At 54.0% G+C, this 19,892-nt stretch overlaps 1 protein-coding gene across 1 annotated transcript in view; it reads right to left on the reverse strand.

Moving 5' to 3' along the window:
• The window catches only part of WNT7A (Wnt family member 7A), a 63,610-nt gene that overhangs the window by 25,130 nt on the left and 18,588 nt on the right, over positions 1-19,892 (reverse strand). Inside the window, exon 3 of the mRNA XM_028101850.2 lies at positions 13,825-14,096. Coding sequence (XP_027957651.1) covers positions 13,825-14,096 — 272 coding nt within the window. The remainder of the gene's footprint in view (positions 1-13,824; positions 14,097-19,892) is intronic.

The raw sequence follows: 19,892 nt of genomic DNA on the forward strand, positions 1-19,892 counted from the left end.
ATTCCAGGCAGAAGAAAGAGCAAATGCAAAGGCCCTGGGGTAGGGATATACCCAGTGTATTTAGGGAACAGTGTAGGTGGAACAGAGTGAGTGAAGAGGAAGTAGAAGGAGATGAGGCCAGAGGGTCACAGGGGCCCAGGTCACAGTGCTGGACATTGTGAAGACCTGATGTCTACTCTGAGTAAATTGGGAGCCGCTGTGAGGTTATGAGCAGAGGAAAGATGATTTCACTTATGCTTGAAAGGACTGCAGGGGCCCAAGGTGGGAGCAGGGAGACAAGTTAGGAGGCTATTGTACTACTTCAGGAAAGAGATGACGGTAGCTTGGACCAGAGGATCACGGACACAGGTTGTTACAAGGGGGAAGATTCTGGATAGATGTTGTAGGTAGAACCAACATGTTGGATGTGAGCTGTGAAAGAAAGAGTCAAGGACAAATCCAAGCTTTTTGGCTTGGGCAACTGGAAGGATGGAGCCACCGTTTCCTAAGCTGGGATGAAGGACGCAGGAGCCCATTTATGGGAGCAAGATGAGCAAGGAGGTTTGGGACAAGTGGGGTTTCCCACAGACATCCCAGAATGGGGAGCAGTAAGCAGCTGGATGTGTGAGGCTGGAGCTGGGGTAGGAAGTCTGGGCAAGAGACGGTACTGGACAACTCCACAGATCCTGGAACGTGGCAAGTGCTTGTGTGCCTGTGTCATGGGGCCAGAAAGGACAGGGGCAGGACCCTCTCCGGAGGTGGCTGCTCGGACATGACTGACAGACCCAGATGGACCTCCCCTGTCACAGAGAGCTCAGGACCAGGGTGGCATTGCAACGGCTGGGTCCCCTGGCAACCCTTTCTGTTCAGTAAAGTGACAAATCCCGATGACCTCCCAGACATGTCCTTCTCCCGTCGCCCATGCTAGTCCTCGTAGCATGCTGCTTGTCTGGTACGTGGGAAAAATGGAGCTTGAGAGCTAGAAAGACCCTTAGGAATAGAATATAGGAATTAAAACCTTACTGTAGCTTTAAAATGACTACTATTGCTACTAATAATAATGATATTCATAATAGCAGCTACTGTTTGCCCAGCACTCATCATGCAGGAGAGCATGGGACTCAGCACTCTGGGAGCATGATAGCCTTCAGTCTGCACAACGGCTCTGGGAAGTACCGGTCACTGCCTTTCTCCCGGCGAGAAAACTGAGGCTCAGAGGCAGAGGACTGCCCAAGGTCACGCCACGAACAAGTTGCAAAGTTGGGATTTTATTGCAGCTCTTTCCACAGCCGTATCATTCCTATCTCCCAGAGCGGAACAAAGCCCAACATCCCTTCGTGAGTCAAGGGCACAGTGTGGCTAGGAGCCCCCTGCCTGGCCTCCCTGCCCCGGACCCTCAAAGCCCAGGAGAGAACAACTCCCCACAGAACCACCCTCCCCGCAGACTGAGCGGCATCCAGCCAGACCCTCAGTTGCCTCATCTGCAAAATGGGCACAATTTCACCCCTCCCTTGGAGGCAAGGTCTGAGCCTTAACCATCGAAGTGTTAAAGAAAGGTTTTGCAAATGTTATTGTTAGGGGTACCTGGGTGGCTCGGTCGGTTAAGCATCTGCCTTTGGCTCAGGTAATGATCTCAGGGTCCTGGGATGGAGCCCCGAGTCGGGCTCCCTGCTCAGCAGGGAGTCTGCTTTTCCTTCTCCCTCTGCCCCTCCACCCTGGCTCATGCTCTCTCTCTCTCTCAAATAAATAAATAAAATCTTTAAAAAACAAAACAAAACCCCCCAAATGTTGTTAGAATTATTATTTCACAATACAACCAATCCTTCCAGGTTTACCCCCCTGCCAAAATATATATATATGTGCACGCCTACAAAGGCAGATGGCCAGGAGGAAATCTGACTCAGATGCTTTCCACCTGAGCAACCTCAGTGTACCACGTAACCGGTCTGTGCCTCAGTTTTCCTCATCTGTAAAATGGGAGTGATCACATAGGCCCTACCCTGCATGGTCATTTGTGGAGAGCACTTGGAATGCGCTGGCACATGTTGTGTCAGGCCTTGCGAGAGGCGCACAGAGCAGCTGAGTGCTGCTTTCCCACTGCCTGCACCCTCCTGGCCCAGGGCCTGCCCCCCACCCATGTCCTGGGGAGGTCCTGAGTTGAGGTCACTCATTCTGCTACCGCTGGCACTGCCCAGGAGCCTGAGACGCTGCTCAGGTCGCCGCCTGGACCTCAGCTGTCCATCTGTGGAATGGAGTTCACGAGGATTTCCACCTCCTCCCCATTCCCCGGGGGCTGTTAGGCCAGTGAAACGGATAGACTGGGTGCTGGGAGGGAGCGAGCCCTCACTGCTGTGAGCAGTGTTTATTATCTGCATCTCAAAGACACACTGCAAGGTCCAGATTTAAGGAAGCCCCTCTGTCAGGCAAGGAGCCCCTTTTCAGGACACACTAGCATGTGGATTTTTCCTCAAAGGACATGCAAGTGTTCAGAATTAGGGAAAATGACCTGCGTGCTCCCCTACATCCCTGGACCCCACCCCACTCTTCCCTCCTTCCCTCCAGGACCATTCCTGCCCCTCCCCTCCCCTCCCTGTCTTCCCCCAACCACTCGGCTCCCCCTCCTCTCATCCCAGCAGATTTGATAACACCCAGGAGTCCCAATCCACCTCCTGAGGACAAAGGCAGCAATTGTCCCTGGTGGGCGCCTTTTGACTCGGTCTCACCACGGTGAAATCGAGCCCCCGCGACTTCACCTCACTGGGGAGGCCCCGCAGGGCCCCCTCCTCACCTCAGGTCGGTTTCAAATGAGCCCCCTGGCTGAAGGGCCAGCAGCCACACTGGGAAATCCTTCCAAGAGAAATCAGATGACCACTGTTTGAGAACCCCTTGGGCTGGCGAGGGGCCAGGAGGTGAAAGGATTTGCTGCCACTACTGCCAAGAACTTCCCGAGTCCCCTTAATAACACCACCAATGCCCGTGCCCACTGCCGCCCTACGCTGGCGGGTGCTGTCCAATAGGCCTCCCTGCAATGATGAAACCATCTGTACGGTCGCCACGAGCCACACGTGGTTCCCCAGCCCGTGACATGTGGACTGCAGAGCTGAATGTCTCTTACTCGTTTGTAATTAGTTTGAATGTAAATAGCCACACATGGCCTGTGGCAACTGTATCAGATGGAACACTTATAAGCACCCCATGTCACTGAGAGCACCTACTGTATGCCAGGCCCCATGCTGGGCTCTGAGAGATGCCAAGGTGACTCTCACAACTGTCTGGAAGGATGAGGAGAATTTGGCAGGGGGAGATGATGTGGCCCTCAGGCTGCCCTCACAGGCTGAGCAAGCCCAGAAGCCCCGTTAAAACAGAAGGTGCCCCAGGTCCCTGCACAGGTGTGGGCATTCCTGGGCATGGCCAAGTCTGGGCATCTCCTCAGGCAGTGGCATCCTGAGCACCCCCCCATGACACCCCAGAGCCCCTCCCCATGGGGAGGGGCAATGTGCAGAATTCTCTTCACACAGCCAACTCCCCTCTGGCCTGAAGTGTCCTCTCCCAGGCAGAGGACGGTAGCCCAGGATTGGCCCAGGGCCATGGTGCCAGAGTGGGAGAGGATTCACAGTGCCTGAGGGGGCTGAGGACTGCAGAGTCTCCAAGTTCCCCACAACAGGGGATCTGAGAATCTTAGAATCACAGTGTGTCAGAACTGGAAGTGAGAAGAAATGCATCCAAGCCCAAGAACCTCTGAGGCTGGTAAGACAGTTCAATGGTTAGGAACTGAGTCTGGAGCCACATGGCTTGGGTTCAGATCTGAGGGTGGCACCTGCCAGCTGTGTGGCCCTGGGCAAGTTTCTTAACCTCTCTGTTTCTCAGTTTTTCCATTTGTAAAATGGAGACAACAGAGAATCCCGACCTCATAAAACTGTTGTGGGATTAAATGAGTACATGCATTTCAAGAGCTAATATTAGAATCATGTCTTTATTCTCCCTGCAAACACACACCTGCCCACCAGCCGATCTCACTTTCTGGTAGCCAGTTCTTTCTCACCAGAGCTGAAATTTATATCTTCCCATATTCTTCCATTTCATGAGTCCTGGTCCTGTCTGCTACCCTACCACCATTACCCCTAGCCCATCCTTTGTGACGGGGTGGGGGGGGGGGGGGTCAGTGACAGCTCCATGAGGCTGCCCACTCCAGGCTGAGCCTGAGCTCTTCCCAGGCCAGAGTGGCCAGCCACCTCCTCTGGGCCTACCCTGGGCTACCTGTGTCTATTCCCAGGTCAGGGCGGGGAGGTGGTCTTCGCAGTTTACCCAGAGCAAAGGAGGCTGCTGGAGCACCAGGCTCCACGGAGCTGGGGACCCAGAGATGTTTGTCTTCCATGCGCTCTTCCCCTGCTCCCCATCCCTGTAGCCTCCCCATCTTACCACCTTCCTTCCCCAGCACCATCCACAGCTACCACCAAGGCATCAGTGACTAGACCTGGCTGGGCCCTGCCCTTGCTGTGTCATCAGAGAAAACGGGAAAAACCTCAGGCCTCGGGGATTTCCTCCACCCAGGCCTGGGCTGGTTTTCCTCTGACCCCTCCTCAGCAGCTTCCACTCCAGACCCGTCCAGGCTCCCTCCTCTGGGCCCGCACACCCCAGCCTGGTCATACCAGGGAGCTGTGCCTGACGGACCTCCCGGCCCCCACATCATCACCTCAGCTAGCCCATCTCCCACCTGGGCCAGCTGGGAGTCAGGCCCCAGGTACACATCCTACACCTCCGATCTCCTGGCATGTGTGTGGTCTTGGCAAGGGCTCTCTACATCTGGTGTCAGTCTCTCTTCTATTAAATGGGCCCAAGGAAGGGATCGTCCCAGTTCTAAAATGATTCTAGAATTCTCCTCCACTGTCCTGAGGCCACTGTCCTTCAGGGAGCAGTAGGGGCTGGGTAGGATTGCCAGGTTGCCAGGTTGAGCACATCGATGCGCCAACAAAATGAGCCTTGACCTCAAACACACACCTTAAACAAAAGTTAACCCAAAATGGATCGGAGAACCTTGAGGACACTTTGCTCAGTGAAATAGGCCAGTCACAAAAGGATAAATACTGCATGATTCCACGCATGCAGTCAGATGCATAGAGACAGAAAGTAAGATGGTGGTTGCAGGGGAGGAGGAGTAGGGAGTTAGTGTTTAACTGGGACAGAGTTTCAGTTTGAGAAGATGAGGAAGTTCTGGAGACGGGTGGTGGTGATGGTTGTGAAACAAGGTAAATGCACTTATACCACCAAACTGTACATCTCAGAATGATTATGATGGTAAATGTTATGTATATTTTACTGCAATTAAAAATAAATAAATTTTATGGGGTGCCTGGGTGGCTCAGTCAGTTGAGCAGCCGACTGTTGGTTTCGGCTCAGGTCGTGCTCTCAGGGTCCTGAGATCAAGTCCCGTGTCAGGTTCCACGTTCAGCGCAGAGCCTGCTTCTCTCCCTCTCCCTCTGCCCCTCCCCCTGCTTGGGTTCTCTCAAATAAATAAATAAATAAATCTTTAAAAACAAACAAATAAATAAAAAATAATTTTTTAAATAAGCAATTGAAAAAAGAACTAAGCCTTTGTTGATTTAAAAACAACTAGTTAATTAAAAAATGAATCACAGACTTCAATGTAAAATAGAAAACTACAAAAGCTTTTAGAAAAAAACATTGGGGAAAATCTTTGGGGCCAGGAGTCAGCAAGTTCTTGGCCACTACCAAAAGCAGTATCCACAAAAGGGAAAATTGATCAATTGAGCCTGATCAAACTTTAAAATGAAAAAGACCCTGTGATGAGGACAAATAGACAGTCTATAGGCTGAGGAAAAAAGATTTGCAAACCATGTGTCTGACAAAAGACTAGCATCTAGAATATAAAGAAATCTCAAAATCCAACAGTAGAAACGTAAACAACGCAATTAGAAAATGGGCAGAAGACATGGACCACCATCCCACCAAAGGGGATCTACAGATGGCAAATAAGCTCATGGAAAGCTGTTCCACATCATCCACCGTTAGGGAAATGCTCACAAAGACTGCAGTGTGATATTGCACACACCCACCAGAATGGCAAAAGCAAAAATAAGTCACAACACCCAGTGCTGGTGAGGATGCGGGGAAACTGGTTCCCTCGTATATTGCTGGTGGGAGTGCACTTTCTTATAAAACTCAATATATGACTACCCTACATTCCAGCAATTTCACTCTGGGGCATTCATCTCAGAGGAATGGAACCTTGTGTTCACCCCAAAACCTATACACAAACGTTCAACGCAGTTTTGTTTGTAACAGACCCAAACTGGAAGCGACCCAGATGTCTTTCAATAGGTGAATGGTTATAAAAAGACTGTGGCACAGGCACACCATGGAATTGGTTATAGAAAGTAACGGACTATGGATAAACACAACACCTTGGATAGAACTGGAGGGAATAATGCTGAATGAAAAAAGCCGATTCCAATAGGTTAGATACCATAGGATTCCATTTATATGACATTCTTGAAATGATAAAATTGTAGGAACAGAGAACAGATGAGTGGTTGCCAGGAATGAAGACAGGGTTATGGGAAGGAGGGAAGTAGATATAGCTCAAAAGGGGTAGCACGGGAATCCCTGCGGCGAAAATCTTATGTGTCCTGACTGTACCAATATCAATATCCTGGCTGTGATATTGTTCTATAGTTTTACAAGCTGTTGGAGAAAGCGGGGCAAAGGTACACAGGACCTTTCTGTGTTCTGACCACTGCAGTTATAATATGTTGACATATGAAATTTAATTTAAAAATACAAGAAACCAGAAAGATTTGGATTTGAGTTAAACAACAAATAGTTTTTTAGTGTAAGTATGTCCCACATAATATTTGGGACATACTCATACTAAAAAACAATTTGTCATCTCGAATTCAAATTTAACCGGGAGTCCTGTATTTTATCTGGCAATCTTACTTCTGGGAAATTCCCCAAGATAAGAGCAGATACTTGTCATTTCATTCACATTTCTCAACAAATACTTCTTGAGCACTTACTATATGCCAGGCACTGTTCTAGGCACGGGAACACACCTGTGAACTTACATCACCCCTAGCCGGTGGTGCCGACATTGTGGTGGAAGAAGACAGGCAATAAAGACATAATTTTTGTGTAAGCTGTGTAAATAAGATCATTTCACATGGCAGTGTTATATAGAAAATAAAGCAGGGTAGTGTACAAAGAGAACTAAGGTGGACGTAGGGGACGGAAGTCAGGGAGAAGGGCTCCCTGAGAAGGCGACATCTGAGCAGAGACCTGAAGGAAAAGAAGGAGCTAGTTATGCAAAGATTGAGGCAAGAGCATTCCAGACAGCGGAAAGAGCATGTGCAAAGGCCCTGAGGCAGGAACAAGACTGGCAAACTCCAGGAATGTGTAGCTTCAGACAAAGTTGGTGTCCACTGGTCCTAGGAACCCTGTGTCTTCCCCTTCCCCACGTGGCAGATCTGGAAGACCTTGGAAGAAACTGAAGCCTGGGAGGACAAGATTTGCCCAAGGCCGCCACTGGCCCATGTCCCTCAATTTTGGCTAGAAGCCTTTCCATCTGAGAAGGTGAGAACCCACATCTGCGCTTGGATCTGGGGCAGAAATGGAGGGCACAGAGGCCTGAGGGGAACTCCTCACAGCCAGCTTCAGACCAGGCAGGGCTTGGCTCCTTTGGCCCTCAACGTGCCACCACGGACCACTCTATCTGGTCAAATATGCAAGTGGCCTTCGGGACGGTGCAGAGGAGCATAGCTGAGTAAACCTTATCTGGGCCCCGCCCCAGCTGCCAGGGGCCAAGTCCCCGGTGTCCCCTGACTCACAGGCCCGCCTGCAGCCAGGGCATGGTGGGAATCCAGCTCCCAGGAGCACCCAGACCAGACAGGGCAGGGCAGGAAGGGACAAGACCAACCCCCCTCCCTCCCGTGAGCAAGAGGCTGGGCAGGGACTGGAAGGTGACTTCTCACTCTGGTGGAATTCCATCCCCCTGAGCTCACCTCCCTTGGAGCAAGCGGCACATTCCAGCAGGGCCAGCCCCGTCCCAGCTGGGCCCCCATCCCCAGGGCTGCCTCTCTGGGGCTCAGTCACCACACTCCCAGGAAGGGATTGCTGGGGGCCCCTCCCTCCCTCAAGGCCCCCAGAGCTGCCGGCACACTTCCCTTTGCACAGCAAGATCTCCGACAGCCTGCCCTGCCAGGTGCAGTATCTTTGTGGAGGCTCTGAGAGGTGGGGCCCCTAGCCGCCTGGCTGGGGTTCCAGAGCTGGGACCTGGCAGAGGCTGGGCTTCTCTGCACCCTCGTGAGGGGCATTCAACCCATGCAGGGGAATGCATCTAGAAAGGCCCGCCCCTGGCTCTCCTTCCACTTCCACGACTGCTCTTTTGCTCCCCGGAGCCCTCCTGCCCAGTGCTCATTTCCCCAGGGCTGTGCCCAGCTTTCCTGCTTTCCCACTTGAATCCTCCCTCTGGACAAGCCTACCAAGCCCAGGCTTCTGTTACTGCCTCCTGCTGGTGGCTGCCGGGAAGTGGCTCCAGCCAAGACCTTTCTCCAATTAAGATCCAAGCGTCCAGGATGTCCCTGAGCACCCCCATTTGCAGCCCACAGGGTGTCCCCGTCCCAAAGTCACCCTAATCATTCCCCCCGAGACTGGTCTTCCCCTACCCCAGGTCCTGACCCCAGTGAGAAGTGGCATCCCCCCATCCATCCCAAGCACAACTCAAGATGGGTCTTGTCTGTTCTACTTCCTTTTTTTTTTTTTAAAGATTTTATTTATTTATTTGAGAGAGAGAATGAGAGAGAGAGCACGAGAGGGAAGAGGGTCAGAGGGAGAAGCAGACTTCCTGCCGAGCAGGGAGCCCGATGTGGGACTCGATTCCAGGACTCCAGGATCATGACCTGAGCCGAAGGCAGTCGCTTAACCGACTGAGCCACCCAGGCGCCCTCTATTCTGCTTCCTAAATGGCTGTCCCTCTGCACTCCCCCGAGGCCCCCACTAGGTTTGGGCACATGCTGCTGCCCTGCCCCTTCACTCTGTTCTCCACTCTGCCCCAGAGAGGGCCAGAACCCTGCCCACACACTCCCCGACCAAAGCCCCTTCAAGAACCTCCTACAGAAGGGGAACGTCTTACTCCTTGAACTGGCATTCAAGGCCCTGCATTTGGTCCTAGCTCCCTGTACAGCCTGTACATCACCTATTACCCCTCTCTCCCGGACACACAGAGCACCACACCGGCCACCCGCACTGCCTGAACTACCCTCCTCCTTCCCACCTGCCTTGTGAGTAGGACACTTACTTATCCTTCAAAGCTCTGCTAAAGAGTCCCTTCTTCCTAGAGGTCTCCAGACTAGTTCATCTCCCCAAAAGGCTGGAAAGAAATCATGCAAAGCCAGAGACTCCGCCATCCAAAGATTTCAGCCCAGCGCTTCCGACACCTCTCTCCCTCCCAACCAAAGATCCTATGATTCCAAACTCCCCGTGTGAGGATGTGAACCAATATCCTACAATCTGAACCTGAACGGTCTGGGATTTCAATCCATAAATATTATGGCCCTAAAATGCCAGTAGGCAGAGACTGTAATTGTAAAATCACCTCCCCAAAAGAGCTGTCGGCACCCCACCTCTTTCTTCTCACCTGACCACTCTAAATCGACCTTGCGGACCACACAACTGCATGAGACGGTGTAGGGAGGGAAGGCCCTGCTGGCCCGCAGCGGTGCCCCCACCTCCCCAGGCCCAGGCCCCACATCTGCAGGTGAGCGCCTGGCTCTGCCCGGGCTCACGCCCAAGCTGGAGACCTGTAAGGGCAGGGCGCCCCATGGCCTTTATTCTCCCTCATCTGCCAGGTGAGGCGGTGGGCTGCTCTGGGTCTCCCCTCACGGGGCCTGCCACCACCTCTGCCCCTTAGGACACATACCCCTTCCCCGACTTCCTCCCCCTTTTCTCTCTCACCATTGCCGACAAGCCCAGAGCCTGCGGTCGGGTTGAGTCTTGTCTTCTCACAGCAAGAGCAAGGGAGCAGTGATAAACACATCTGTGATCCTTTCCAAGATGCTCAGCCAGGAGCGGCTGTGGGCTGGCCCCCTCTCTCCTGTCAGCTCCCCACCTCTGCTGTGCGTGGGGCCCATGGAAGCCTATTGTGGGGGAGGCCCTGCGGTGAGACCCCACGCTTTTGAATTACAAATAGCACATTGCAGGACCCTGTGGGCATCTCCCCCTGGGGCCCTCGCATGGCCCTGACCAGCACCGGGGATCAGATGGCCAAATGGAGGCTTCAGATAGGGATGGGACCCAGAGCTGATATACACCGAGCCTTACTAACTCCAGGCTAAGGGGCTGTCCTTGCTTTTGACCACTTGGATGTGTGCCTGGGCACTCAGGGTGCCCTGTAGCAGGGTGTGAGTCTGGCCAGCACAGGGCTAGGCTGGGAAGCTGCCTTCCCACTGTGCTCTGCCTGAGTAGTAGGGCCACTGCCCTGGGTGGCCTCCATTTGCACCCCACAAAGGGGCCAGACTGGTGGTTGCTCGGGTCTTTCCCTGTGTACACTGGGAAGTCCCGAATTCCACCTCGGCTCTGGAAAATATACAGTGCCTGGGTGAATGGCTACCCCAGGAAGACAGCCTCACGGGTCCTCCCAAACCAGAGTGGGGTTGGTAGGTGTGGTAAGCATCCCTTCAGTTGCGTTTCCCTGAGCTAGGAGAGTCGTTCCTGCTCAGAATCATCAAGTTGGACCCAGCCTGCTCTCTTCCCAGACCCTGTTCCTGACCCTATCCAAGGCCTCACTCGGCCTCCCCCGAGTCTGTTTCTATGACTTCTGCACCTCCTCTGCTCCAGAACCATCAGTGGCTCCCCAGTGACCATCCGGTACTCAACTCTTCACTCCGTGTGTATGTAGAATGCCTCTGTATGCCAGGCTCTGGTGTGTAGCCATGCATGAGACACACAGGGTCTCTGTCCTCATCAGGCTTATGGTCTAGGGAGAGGAGGAAGCCCCAGAACAAGGCAACATCTGAGAAAGGCTAGGAAGGAATTGAAAGGGAAGCTTCTCTGGGAAGAGGATATCTGAGCTGAAACTGGACCAGTAAGAAGAAGGCAGCCACAGGAAAATCTGAGGGCAGAATGCAAGGCCCTCACTCCTTAGCCTGGCAAGTGACCTTGCAGGCTCCTCAGCTGCTGTTACACCTTCTGGGACCCACAGACCAGCCCCTCTGGGCCCCTCGACTAGCCCTAAGTCTCCACCTCTGGGCCTTTGCCACTACGTCCCCACACCAGACCTGGGTTATCTTTACCTCTTTTCTCTGTCTAGCCAAACCTCACTCATTTGGGGGGCCCATCTCCTCCAGGAAGCCCACTGAGGTTGATTTTATGACCTCCGACAACTCCCAGCATCTGCATCACCCAAGAGCCACCTGGAACAGCAACTAGGGCCCTCATAGCTGCTCCAGTGATGTGGCTTCTAGACCCTTCTCCCGTGTGATATACACAGAACTTTTCTTACCCCAGGCTAAGAATTCTCTCCTTTAGTTCTCCCAGGGGCCCAGCCAGGTAGGCACAGGCCGGGAGAGGGAAGCCACTTGCCTTCCTTCCGTCCGCCTCCAGGGAGTGAGAGCTGCTAGGGCAGGAGGGAGCCTGAGAGCTGTGACCTCAGCCCCAAGGAGTGATCTGACCACAGAAACAGGAAGGGATGAACAGCGGAGAACCCTGGAGGGGGGTGCTGGCCCCAGGCAGGAGCTCCCAGCCATGGGACTGAATAAGCAGGGCCTTACGCTTTACCCCAGGACATCATCCTGGGGCGGGCCAGGTGAGCAGCTCTGCCCATGTGACTCACCGAGGCTGCCTGGGCAGCTCTGACACACGGGATGTGGCAGGAGGCTGGAGAGGAGGCGGAGGTGGAGGGTGGGGGGCCTGAGGGCAGCAGGAAGGGCCGGCTGGCCTGTCTCATTCCTCTGCACCCCAGGGGGGCTTGCACCTCTGCAGGTGTGCAGGCTACCCCCAACACCACTCGCCAGACTCCCTCAAACGTGACACACGTTTGCACAACTTGTGATCACACCCAACCTGTGCTGGGCAGCACAAACTACGTGCCAGGCCCTGGGGTAAGTGCTCTCCACCTCAGCCCTGAGGACACTCCTGAGAGCTCTGCTTCTTTCCCGTGAAGGACAGAGCCAGAATGTGAACCCAGGCGGCCCGCGCTCCGACCACCAGGCCGCAGCCATGCGGCGAAGCAAATAGGCCAGCCGGAGAGCCAGATGCGCTGGGTTCGAATTCCGACTTTGCTCCTTAGCCGTGGGAACTGCTGCGTGTGCTTCACGGCTCTGTGCCTCCACGTCCTCACCGGTGAAACAGGGACAATGACAAGACCATTCACAGGGACGCCTTAAGGACTAAGTGAGCTGATACATCCAGAGCCAGAAGACGGCCATTCCACGGTCGCGTTCTCACAGAACAAGATCCGTGCCACATCATCATCTGTCCCCAGAATGAGCAGCTCAAGGCCCACACTCTGCAGGAGATGGAGGTGTCTGAGCCTCTGGTGGTCTTTCTTTTCATCTTTTCTGTAATTTTTAAGCGTTTGCCGGTGACTACCAGTTCTCAATGCCAACACTTAAAAATGAAGAGATTACACGTAAACCCTGAGTCTGGCCACGGCAGGCTGGCGTTCCTGCACGGCCACAGCAGGTGGGAACCAAGCTGGAGTCTCGTAAATGGGGCCCAGGTTCCTTGGTTCACCATAGCGCTGTGCACGGTCTCCCTTGCTCTTGTCACTCCTGCTTCTGCCCGGCCCCTGTGGCCTCCGGTGGTGCCTACATGTGTCTCGTCCCTACAGTGGTCCATCCCCCACCCAGGCGGCATGGAGCCCCCCTCCCTGTCTGCCCTGGCTCACAGGGGCTTTGCCATGGAGCTCCAACCCGTCCCCAGAGACTTTCCTCTCCCAGAACCCCCGGGGCCTGCAAGCTCCAGGGTGGGCTCCGAGCACCTTGGCCTTCACAGGCACTTCCGGAACCGATTCCCAACCTCAGGCCTCTGTCCCGGGACACTGCCCACACCAGGCAGCACTAACCTGGGTGCCCCGAGATGCCTGGTCAAGCTGCCTATACTTGAATACCTCCTGAGACGGGGCGCTCACTTTCTTGATAACTCAATCTGTTTCTCAGTGGCTATAGCTTGTCCTCACACTGGCAGGACCTGCCTCTCTGTGACCTCAATCCTCACGGGCCCTCACTCTGTACTCTGGGCCTGCTGACCCTTGTGCTCCCTTGCCTTGAGACAGCCAGCTCCTCATGGGACAGTGTCCAGCCTCCTTTCTATTCCAGCCACCTCCACTAGAAATATCCCAAAACATCCCTGACTTTCTTCTAAGCTGAGCCCAGAATCCAGGAGGATCTGAGGAGGCAATAAAGATGGAACAGTCACCTCCCTTATTTTAAGCTCCAGATCTTGATTAAGGTGACCAAGGACATTTTAGTGGCCTTGGCAGCTGTTCCACAGGGATGATTCCTACTGAACTCACCTCAACTCGTGCCCATGGTCAGAGTTTTGTATGGCTGATTTTGTGGACCCAAGGATAAGACTTCATATCCATCCCTCCCTCTTTCCATCTTGCTGAGTTACATCCAATTGATTTTAACAGAGATTCAGTTATTCAATCTCTCCAGTAACTGACATGCTTCATGCCATACGCGGATCCTGACCAGCAGCAAATGGACAACAGAGTCGAGCAGAATGAGGCTGTGGCTCGCCACCAGATACCCAACACCAGCCATTAGGGAAAAGCTGTTTTCCAGCACGTCTGCAAGAGCTGCCCGGCTCCCCTCCCTGGCTGCCTACCTTTCGGCCTGCCTCGTTATTGTGTAAGTTCATGAGAGTCCGGGCATTCTGCTTGATCTCCCGGGCATCCACAAAGACCTTGGCGAAGCCGATGCCGTAGCGGATGTCGGCAGAGCAGCCACCCCACTTCCAGCCCTCGTCCCGCTGGTACTGGCCTTGCTTCTCCTTGTCGCAGCCACAGTCACTCAGGTTGCCTTGGGTGCAGGCGGCTGTGATGGCGTGGGCCACGCCGGCAGCGATGATGGCGTACGTGAAGGCAGCCTCCCGGCTCCCTGTGAGGACAAGAGAGGGAAGACGGGGGTCAAATCCAGGGCACCCCAGGAGAAGGCCAGGCCTGGCTACGAAGGGGGAGCTGGGCTCACTGAGCACCGTTCCTGACCCCCCGGAAAGCTCCATCGTGGGCTGATGACACTGCCTGACACCCCCCCTCCGCCGCAGGCACACACCCACCCAATCCCGTCACCGAATGCCCTTGGGGCGTCAGCTGGGCCATGCAGGGTCGGTCGTCCGGCCTCTGGAAGGTCGGATGAGGGGACCCCTCTGTCGATTCCCACCCACGTCCCACCACCCTTGATGTGGCCGTGTAAACTGCGCACACGCACACGCTCACAGCATCCGGCAACACAGCACAAAGCAGCATTTCTTAAACACCTACGGTGTGCACAGGCTCTGGGGCTAGGGGCCTGGACTTAAATCCCAGGAACATCAATCCCTGGCTCTGTGACTTTCAGCCAACTGCGACCCCTCCCTGTGCCTCAGTCTCCTTAGCTGTAAAATGGGGACAGAGCAATTGTACCTTTCTCAGAGCAATGACAGAGAGCAGTAAGAGTTTGTGTGTGTCAAGCTGTCAGCTCCGTGCCTGGCTCATGGCACCTGCCTGACACAGCGGGTTGTATGCTCACAGTCCCTATTATTATTGTTGTGCGTCACCTGCTGTTTATAGGTCCAGCCCCTCCTCTTCTCCATGGCCCACTCACTAGACTGTGAGCCTCTCCAGAGAAGGCCGGGACCTGGCCCCCATTCACGTCTGTGTCCTCAGGCATCAGTCTGATACAGAAGGCAAGGGCTGGGGAAGGGGAGAGGGACTGCCCAGTCAGGGTGGAAAGGGGCAGGAAGGAACCTGGACAGGAAGGTTCAACAGGGGGAGGGTTGGGGGAGCACTGAGGCTGTGCTTTCCCACAGGTCTTCCCAGGTATTTGGAGATGGTCCTGCCGGGAGGCTGGGAGCTGCCAATAAGGATGTGCAAAGGTTCTGCAGGATGGTGCCAGGGCTTTAAATGGGAGTGGGAGGGTCCTGAGTAGCTGGGCACGGTGGCGCTGCCACCCTGCCTCTTAGCCTCTCTGAGCCTCAGTCTCTCCATCCGCAAAATGGGTTCGAGAGCAGTGTCTGCTGTACAGGATGAAGATGAACCCAGGCATGGGAAGCCCCAAGTGAGCCCTCAGCAAGTTCGCTTTCACAGTGGGGTAGGGTGGAGGTTCCGGGAGGGCTCCCGGGAGGAAGAGGCCCTACATGCCCGAGAGCAGGCAGATGAGGCAGGGCTGACCATTCAGGAAGGGGCAGGGGAAAGGGTTCCAGCACGTTGGGATGCAGATGACCTCATCAGTGGGTGAGGAGTGGGTGGGGCAGCCTCCAAGCTGCTTCAGGCCTCAGGTCACGCTGACCCACACTCAGGTAGAAGATTTCCCCATCCACCCGTCATCCACCTCCAGGCCTCCCTCACCCAGGTGGCTAAGACACAAACAACCTGCCCCCCTCCCAACTCCTGCTCTCTCCCTCTCTGCAGATGTGCAGGCCTCTCCACCTGTCAGATGGCTTTACTATACCAGGGTCCTTTGCTTTGACACTCCGTGCCAGCCCATCCCTGGCACCCCTGTTCACATACGGCTTCCAATCCCAACTCCACCATTTCCTGCCCGTGGCTTAGGCAAGTTCCTCGGCGGCTCCCGAGAAGTTACAGGAGTGTGTGCGACATGCTTAGCCCAGTACCCAGCTCAACAAACACCCCTACCCTGGGCACTCTCTCCTTTTAACTGCATCCCAACCTCGGGGGTGTGGAGAAGGGCATGATTTGAGCACCTACCATGTTCCTGACCCTGCACACATTATCGATCGTATTGGTGTTAGAAACCATATGTGTGTCACACGTGCCCTGCAGAGGGCTGGGCACAAAGCAGCCTCGATAGGAGGCAGCCACAGGGTGGACACATGCACAGACTCTACCTCCGGGCAGGCTGGGTACCTGACAACACTTATGTGAAATGAAGAAATGCTGAATAAGATCTTCCAATGCATGGCTGGGCTCATGGGAAAGCAAGGGAACCCATAAGGGCCACGTGTTGGAGACAGAACTGATCACCAGCAGAGTAAGAAGGAACAGAAGGTGGTCATCTCGTGTGGCTGGGCTCTGCAGAAAAGGGAGCTGACAAATTAAGGCCTCAAGGACCAGTGATTGGGCCTTGAGTCCCACCAAGGCAGGACATTGGAAAGGAGCTAGGACTTGATGGATACCCCCGAAAGAGGGTAGATTGGGAAAATCACCCCCCCCCCCCCCACACACACACCCAGCAAAGCTAGACAACAAGCAAGCGGGTCTGATATGGCCAGAACAGGAGGTGGGAGGGTGAGGGGTGAGGAAACCAGAATCTCCTAGGAACTGGGAGCCTCGTCCCTGCCTTTGCGATTTGGCTCCGACTTGTCCCTCTGCATGCTCAGGGGCTCCCAAGTCAAGGGGGAAGACTGGCCCCACGCTGGTGATTCCCTAAGACCCCTGGAGAAGCAAAGACAAAGCCCCCAGATACCAGCTCACAGCACAGACAATCACACAAGAAAGTAATATACTGGAGACAGCCAACAGTGAGATTAGACCCTCGGTGACATCAAAGAAAAGAATCATCAGATAGAGGGTATGCAGAGAACAGGGTGAGGGGCCCAGGGTCATCCCTGTCCCTGCCACTTCCCAGCTGTGTGACCTCAGGTGAGTCACCTAAACCCTCTGCGCTCCAGTTCCTCTGCTATAAAATAGGGATGGCAACCACCAACTTCCTTCGGGGAGCTGGGAGGATTAGAAAAACTAACAGGTAAAGCATTTTGTACAGGGCCTGGGATGAAGAAGGGGCCCCAATAAATATCAGATTTATTACAATTTCTATTGATGACGGTAGTAACGGTTCTTTATGAGAGGTTGGGAAGGTAAAGAGTCGGAAGCTACATTGATCTTCATTTATGGTTGAAGGAACCGAGGCCAAGAGAAAGGTCCGGCTTGTCCAGGCCACCCAACCGGTAGGCAGCAGAGCTGAGCTGCAGACTCGGCCTCGAGACACCCCATACAGGTCAAGAACGATCCCCGGGGATTAAATGACTTGAGGTGCAGCGGGCACCACCGGCAGGCTCCCGAAGCTGAAAGGAGACTGTGTCCCCTTTATCAGACCAAGAATGGAGTATGCAAATTGAGGAGGAGGCGGGCAGCCAGGCCTGTCATCTGAGCCCTGCCTTTCTTCCAGACTCCTCCCTGGGGTGGGGCCAGAGGCAGGGTGAGGAGGGGCAGGACCAGCACACTTTGCGGTAATTTTGTGTGTAGCTACTCTACTCCATGGTGGGTGATGGTGCCCTGGTCTCTCCGAGCCCCCTGAGCAGCGCACGGTGATGCAGATGATGCACGTGGTGAGGGGCAGACAGCTAACTAAACATGGCTTCTGTTCCCAGGCACACTCCCTTCGGTTGGGGAAGGGCAGCTGCACCCTGACTCATGTTAACTCCCCTGAGTTCAAGGTGGACCCCCCCACACCAGAGTGAAGTGCCACCATGGGCTATGGCCTTCCCCTCCCTGCCAAGCTGGCCCTCACCTCAACACCCAGAGAAGCAAAGCCTGTGGCTTCAGAGCTCCTGGGAACCCAGATACTGGCTGCTCAAGTCCAATGCCTCTGGATGCTAAAGGGTCACTGTGAACCCCTGCCATTGACCTTGACATTGGGCTTGCCCACCAACATTAGACTGGCCCTGCCCAGTCCCACCTCCCTTTCTCCCCCACCGCCCACCTGACCACTGAGGAAACTGGCCTGGGCATCAGGCTGGCTGCATAGCTCACGTCAGGTCTGTTAACCTCTTAAAGCCTCTGCTGCTTCCTCTGTGAAATGGGCACAATGACAGCATCTATGCATCATGGGCTACGCAAGTAGACTGAATCACTGAATGAGGGGAAGGTGTGAAGCACAGAGTCCAGCACGTAGTAAGAGTTCGGGAAATGCCAACCATCGTGGTTGTTTTTGTTATTATTACTACCGAGTCCCATTTTGCCTCACGGTGCTCCATGATGCCCTGGAGGACAAGACAGCCTCCCACAGAGGTAAGTGCATAGGGCTGATCCAGCCCAGTCTGTCTGTCTGCTCAGCCATGCTTCAGGTTCACAAGAGGACAGGGACCATGTTTGTCTTGCTTACTTTTTTTTACAGCTCCCATCACAAGGTGTGAGGGATGAATGAATGAGCAGGCCTGCATTCCAGCTGCAACCCTGCCAGAAGCTGGATGACCTTGGGCAAGTCACTTAACCTCTCTGCCCCTCCATGTCCATGTCTGTTAGTATCACCTACTCTGTAGGAAGAAATATATACCACCAAGCACTTAGCTGGTGCTTAAATAACGCTAGCAAGTGTTACAGTGATTATAATTGAGGAACTTACAGGCACACCGTCGAGAGGTACAGAAACTCCCTCCACGCCCCGATCTAGTTTTCTCCATAGCCCTCCTGCCATTTTAGATTTATCTGTTGGTCGTCTGTTCCTCACACACCTACCACTCCCGCTGGAATATCATTTCCTTGAGGGCAAGCATTCTGTCATGTTCCCCACTGGGTCCCTGGAGCCTGACACATAGTAGGTACTCGGTAAATTCTGTTGCCTGAATGGATGGATGGATGGATGGATGGATGGATGGATGGATGAATGGATGAATCAATGAAGGCTCCAAAGAGTGGCCAAGGACCACATGACCTTTATTTAGGGCTTATTTGCCAGGCTCCCTGCTAGGCACTTCGGAAAAATATGTTCACCTCTTCCTTAGGAAAACCACCCCAGGTGAGGTTCAGAGAGGGTCTGACGGGCAGAGGGGAGCAGTGGAGAACTCGGTCCTTTCAGCCTACTTCCCCCAGGGTATCCGCAGAGTTAGCCAGAGGCTGAGGGGTGGGGGGGTTTGCGGGGTTTGAGGTGGGGGGAGAAGGGTGCTGAGCACCTACTATGGGCCAGACCCACACGTGGCTATCTGTGGTATCTCACAAAAGCCCCATTGGTAGGCACCATGCTCCACAGTATTACAGATGAGGAGACCAAGACTCTGAGAGGTAGACATGATTCACTGAGGCCACCCACCTACAAACTGGCCAGAACTGGGACTCCAGGCCCAAGCGTCCTTTCTCAGTCCCACCCACCTCCCTTCCTGGCTCCTCGCTGCATCTGAAAGCCCACGGGTAACAGAGATTCCTTTGGCTTAAGGCATGGATGCTTATCAAAATGCCTTTATTTCTGTCAAGAGATGCCATTCAGTTATCAGTTAAAACGTATCAACAAATAATTTATAAGACCATTGAAATCAGATGGCTTGCTAAGCTAAGAACAGGTTTTGATGGCAAGAAGAAGGTAGAAAAGGACCCCCAAATCTTTTTTTTTAATTAAAAAAAATTATTTGAGAGAGAGAGAGCACTAGAGAGAGAGAACGAGAATGAGTCGGGGGCAGAGGCAGAGGGAGAAGCAGACTCCCCACTGGGCAGGGAGTCCGAAGTGGAGCTCAGTCCCAGGACCCCAGGAACATGACCTCAGCTGAAGGCAGTTGCTTAACCGACTGAGCCACCCAGGTGCCCCAAGGGTCCCAAAATCTTAAAACCTCAGACTCTCAGGGTGAGATGCTATGTTACACTCCATCTATTCGTGCCTTCTGCACCCATCCCAGATGAGTAACAGCTCCTTATTTTGAGGCTCAGAAAAGGGACTTGCCCAGGCAGAACCAGGATGCAAACTTGGAAGTCACCTGCTGTCTCCAACCACTCCAGGGGACTGCTCTAGACCCTGACCATGCTCGGG

Source organism: Eumetopias jubatus, unplaced genomic scaffold (genome assembly GCF_037043125.1).
Source record: "Eumetopias jubatus isolate StellerSeaLion01/CBP00866 unplaced genomic scaffold, mEumJub1_p1.0 scaffold_1, whole genome shotgun sequence".
In the NCBI taxonomy this organism is placed as follows: Eukaryota; Metazoa; Chordata; class Mammalia; order Carnivora; family Otariidae; genus Eumetopias; species Eumetopias jubatus.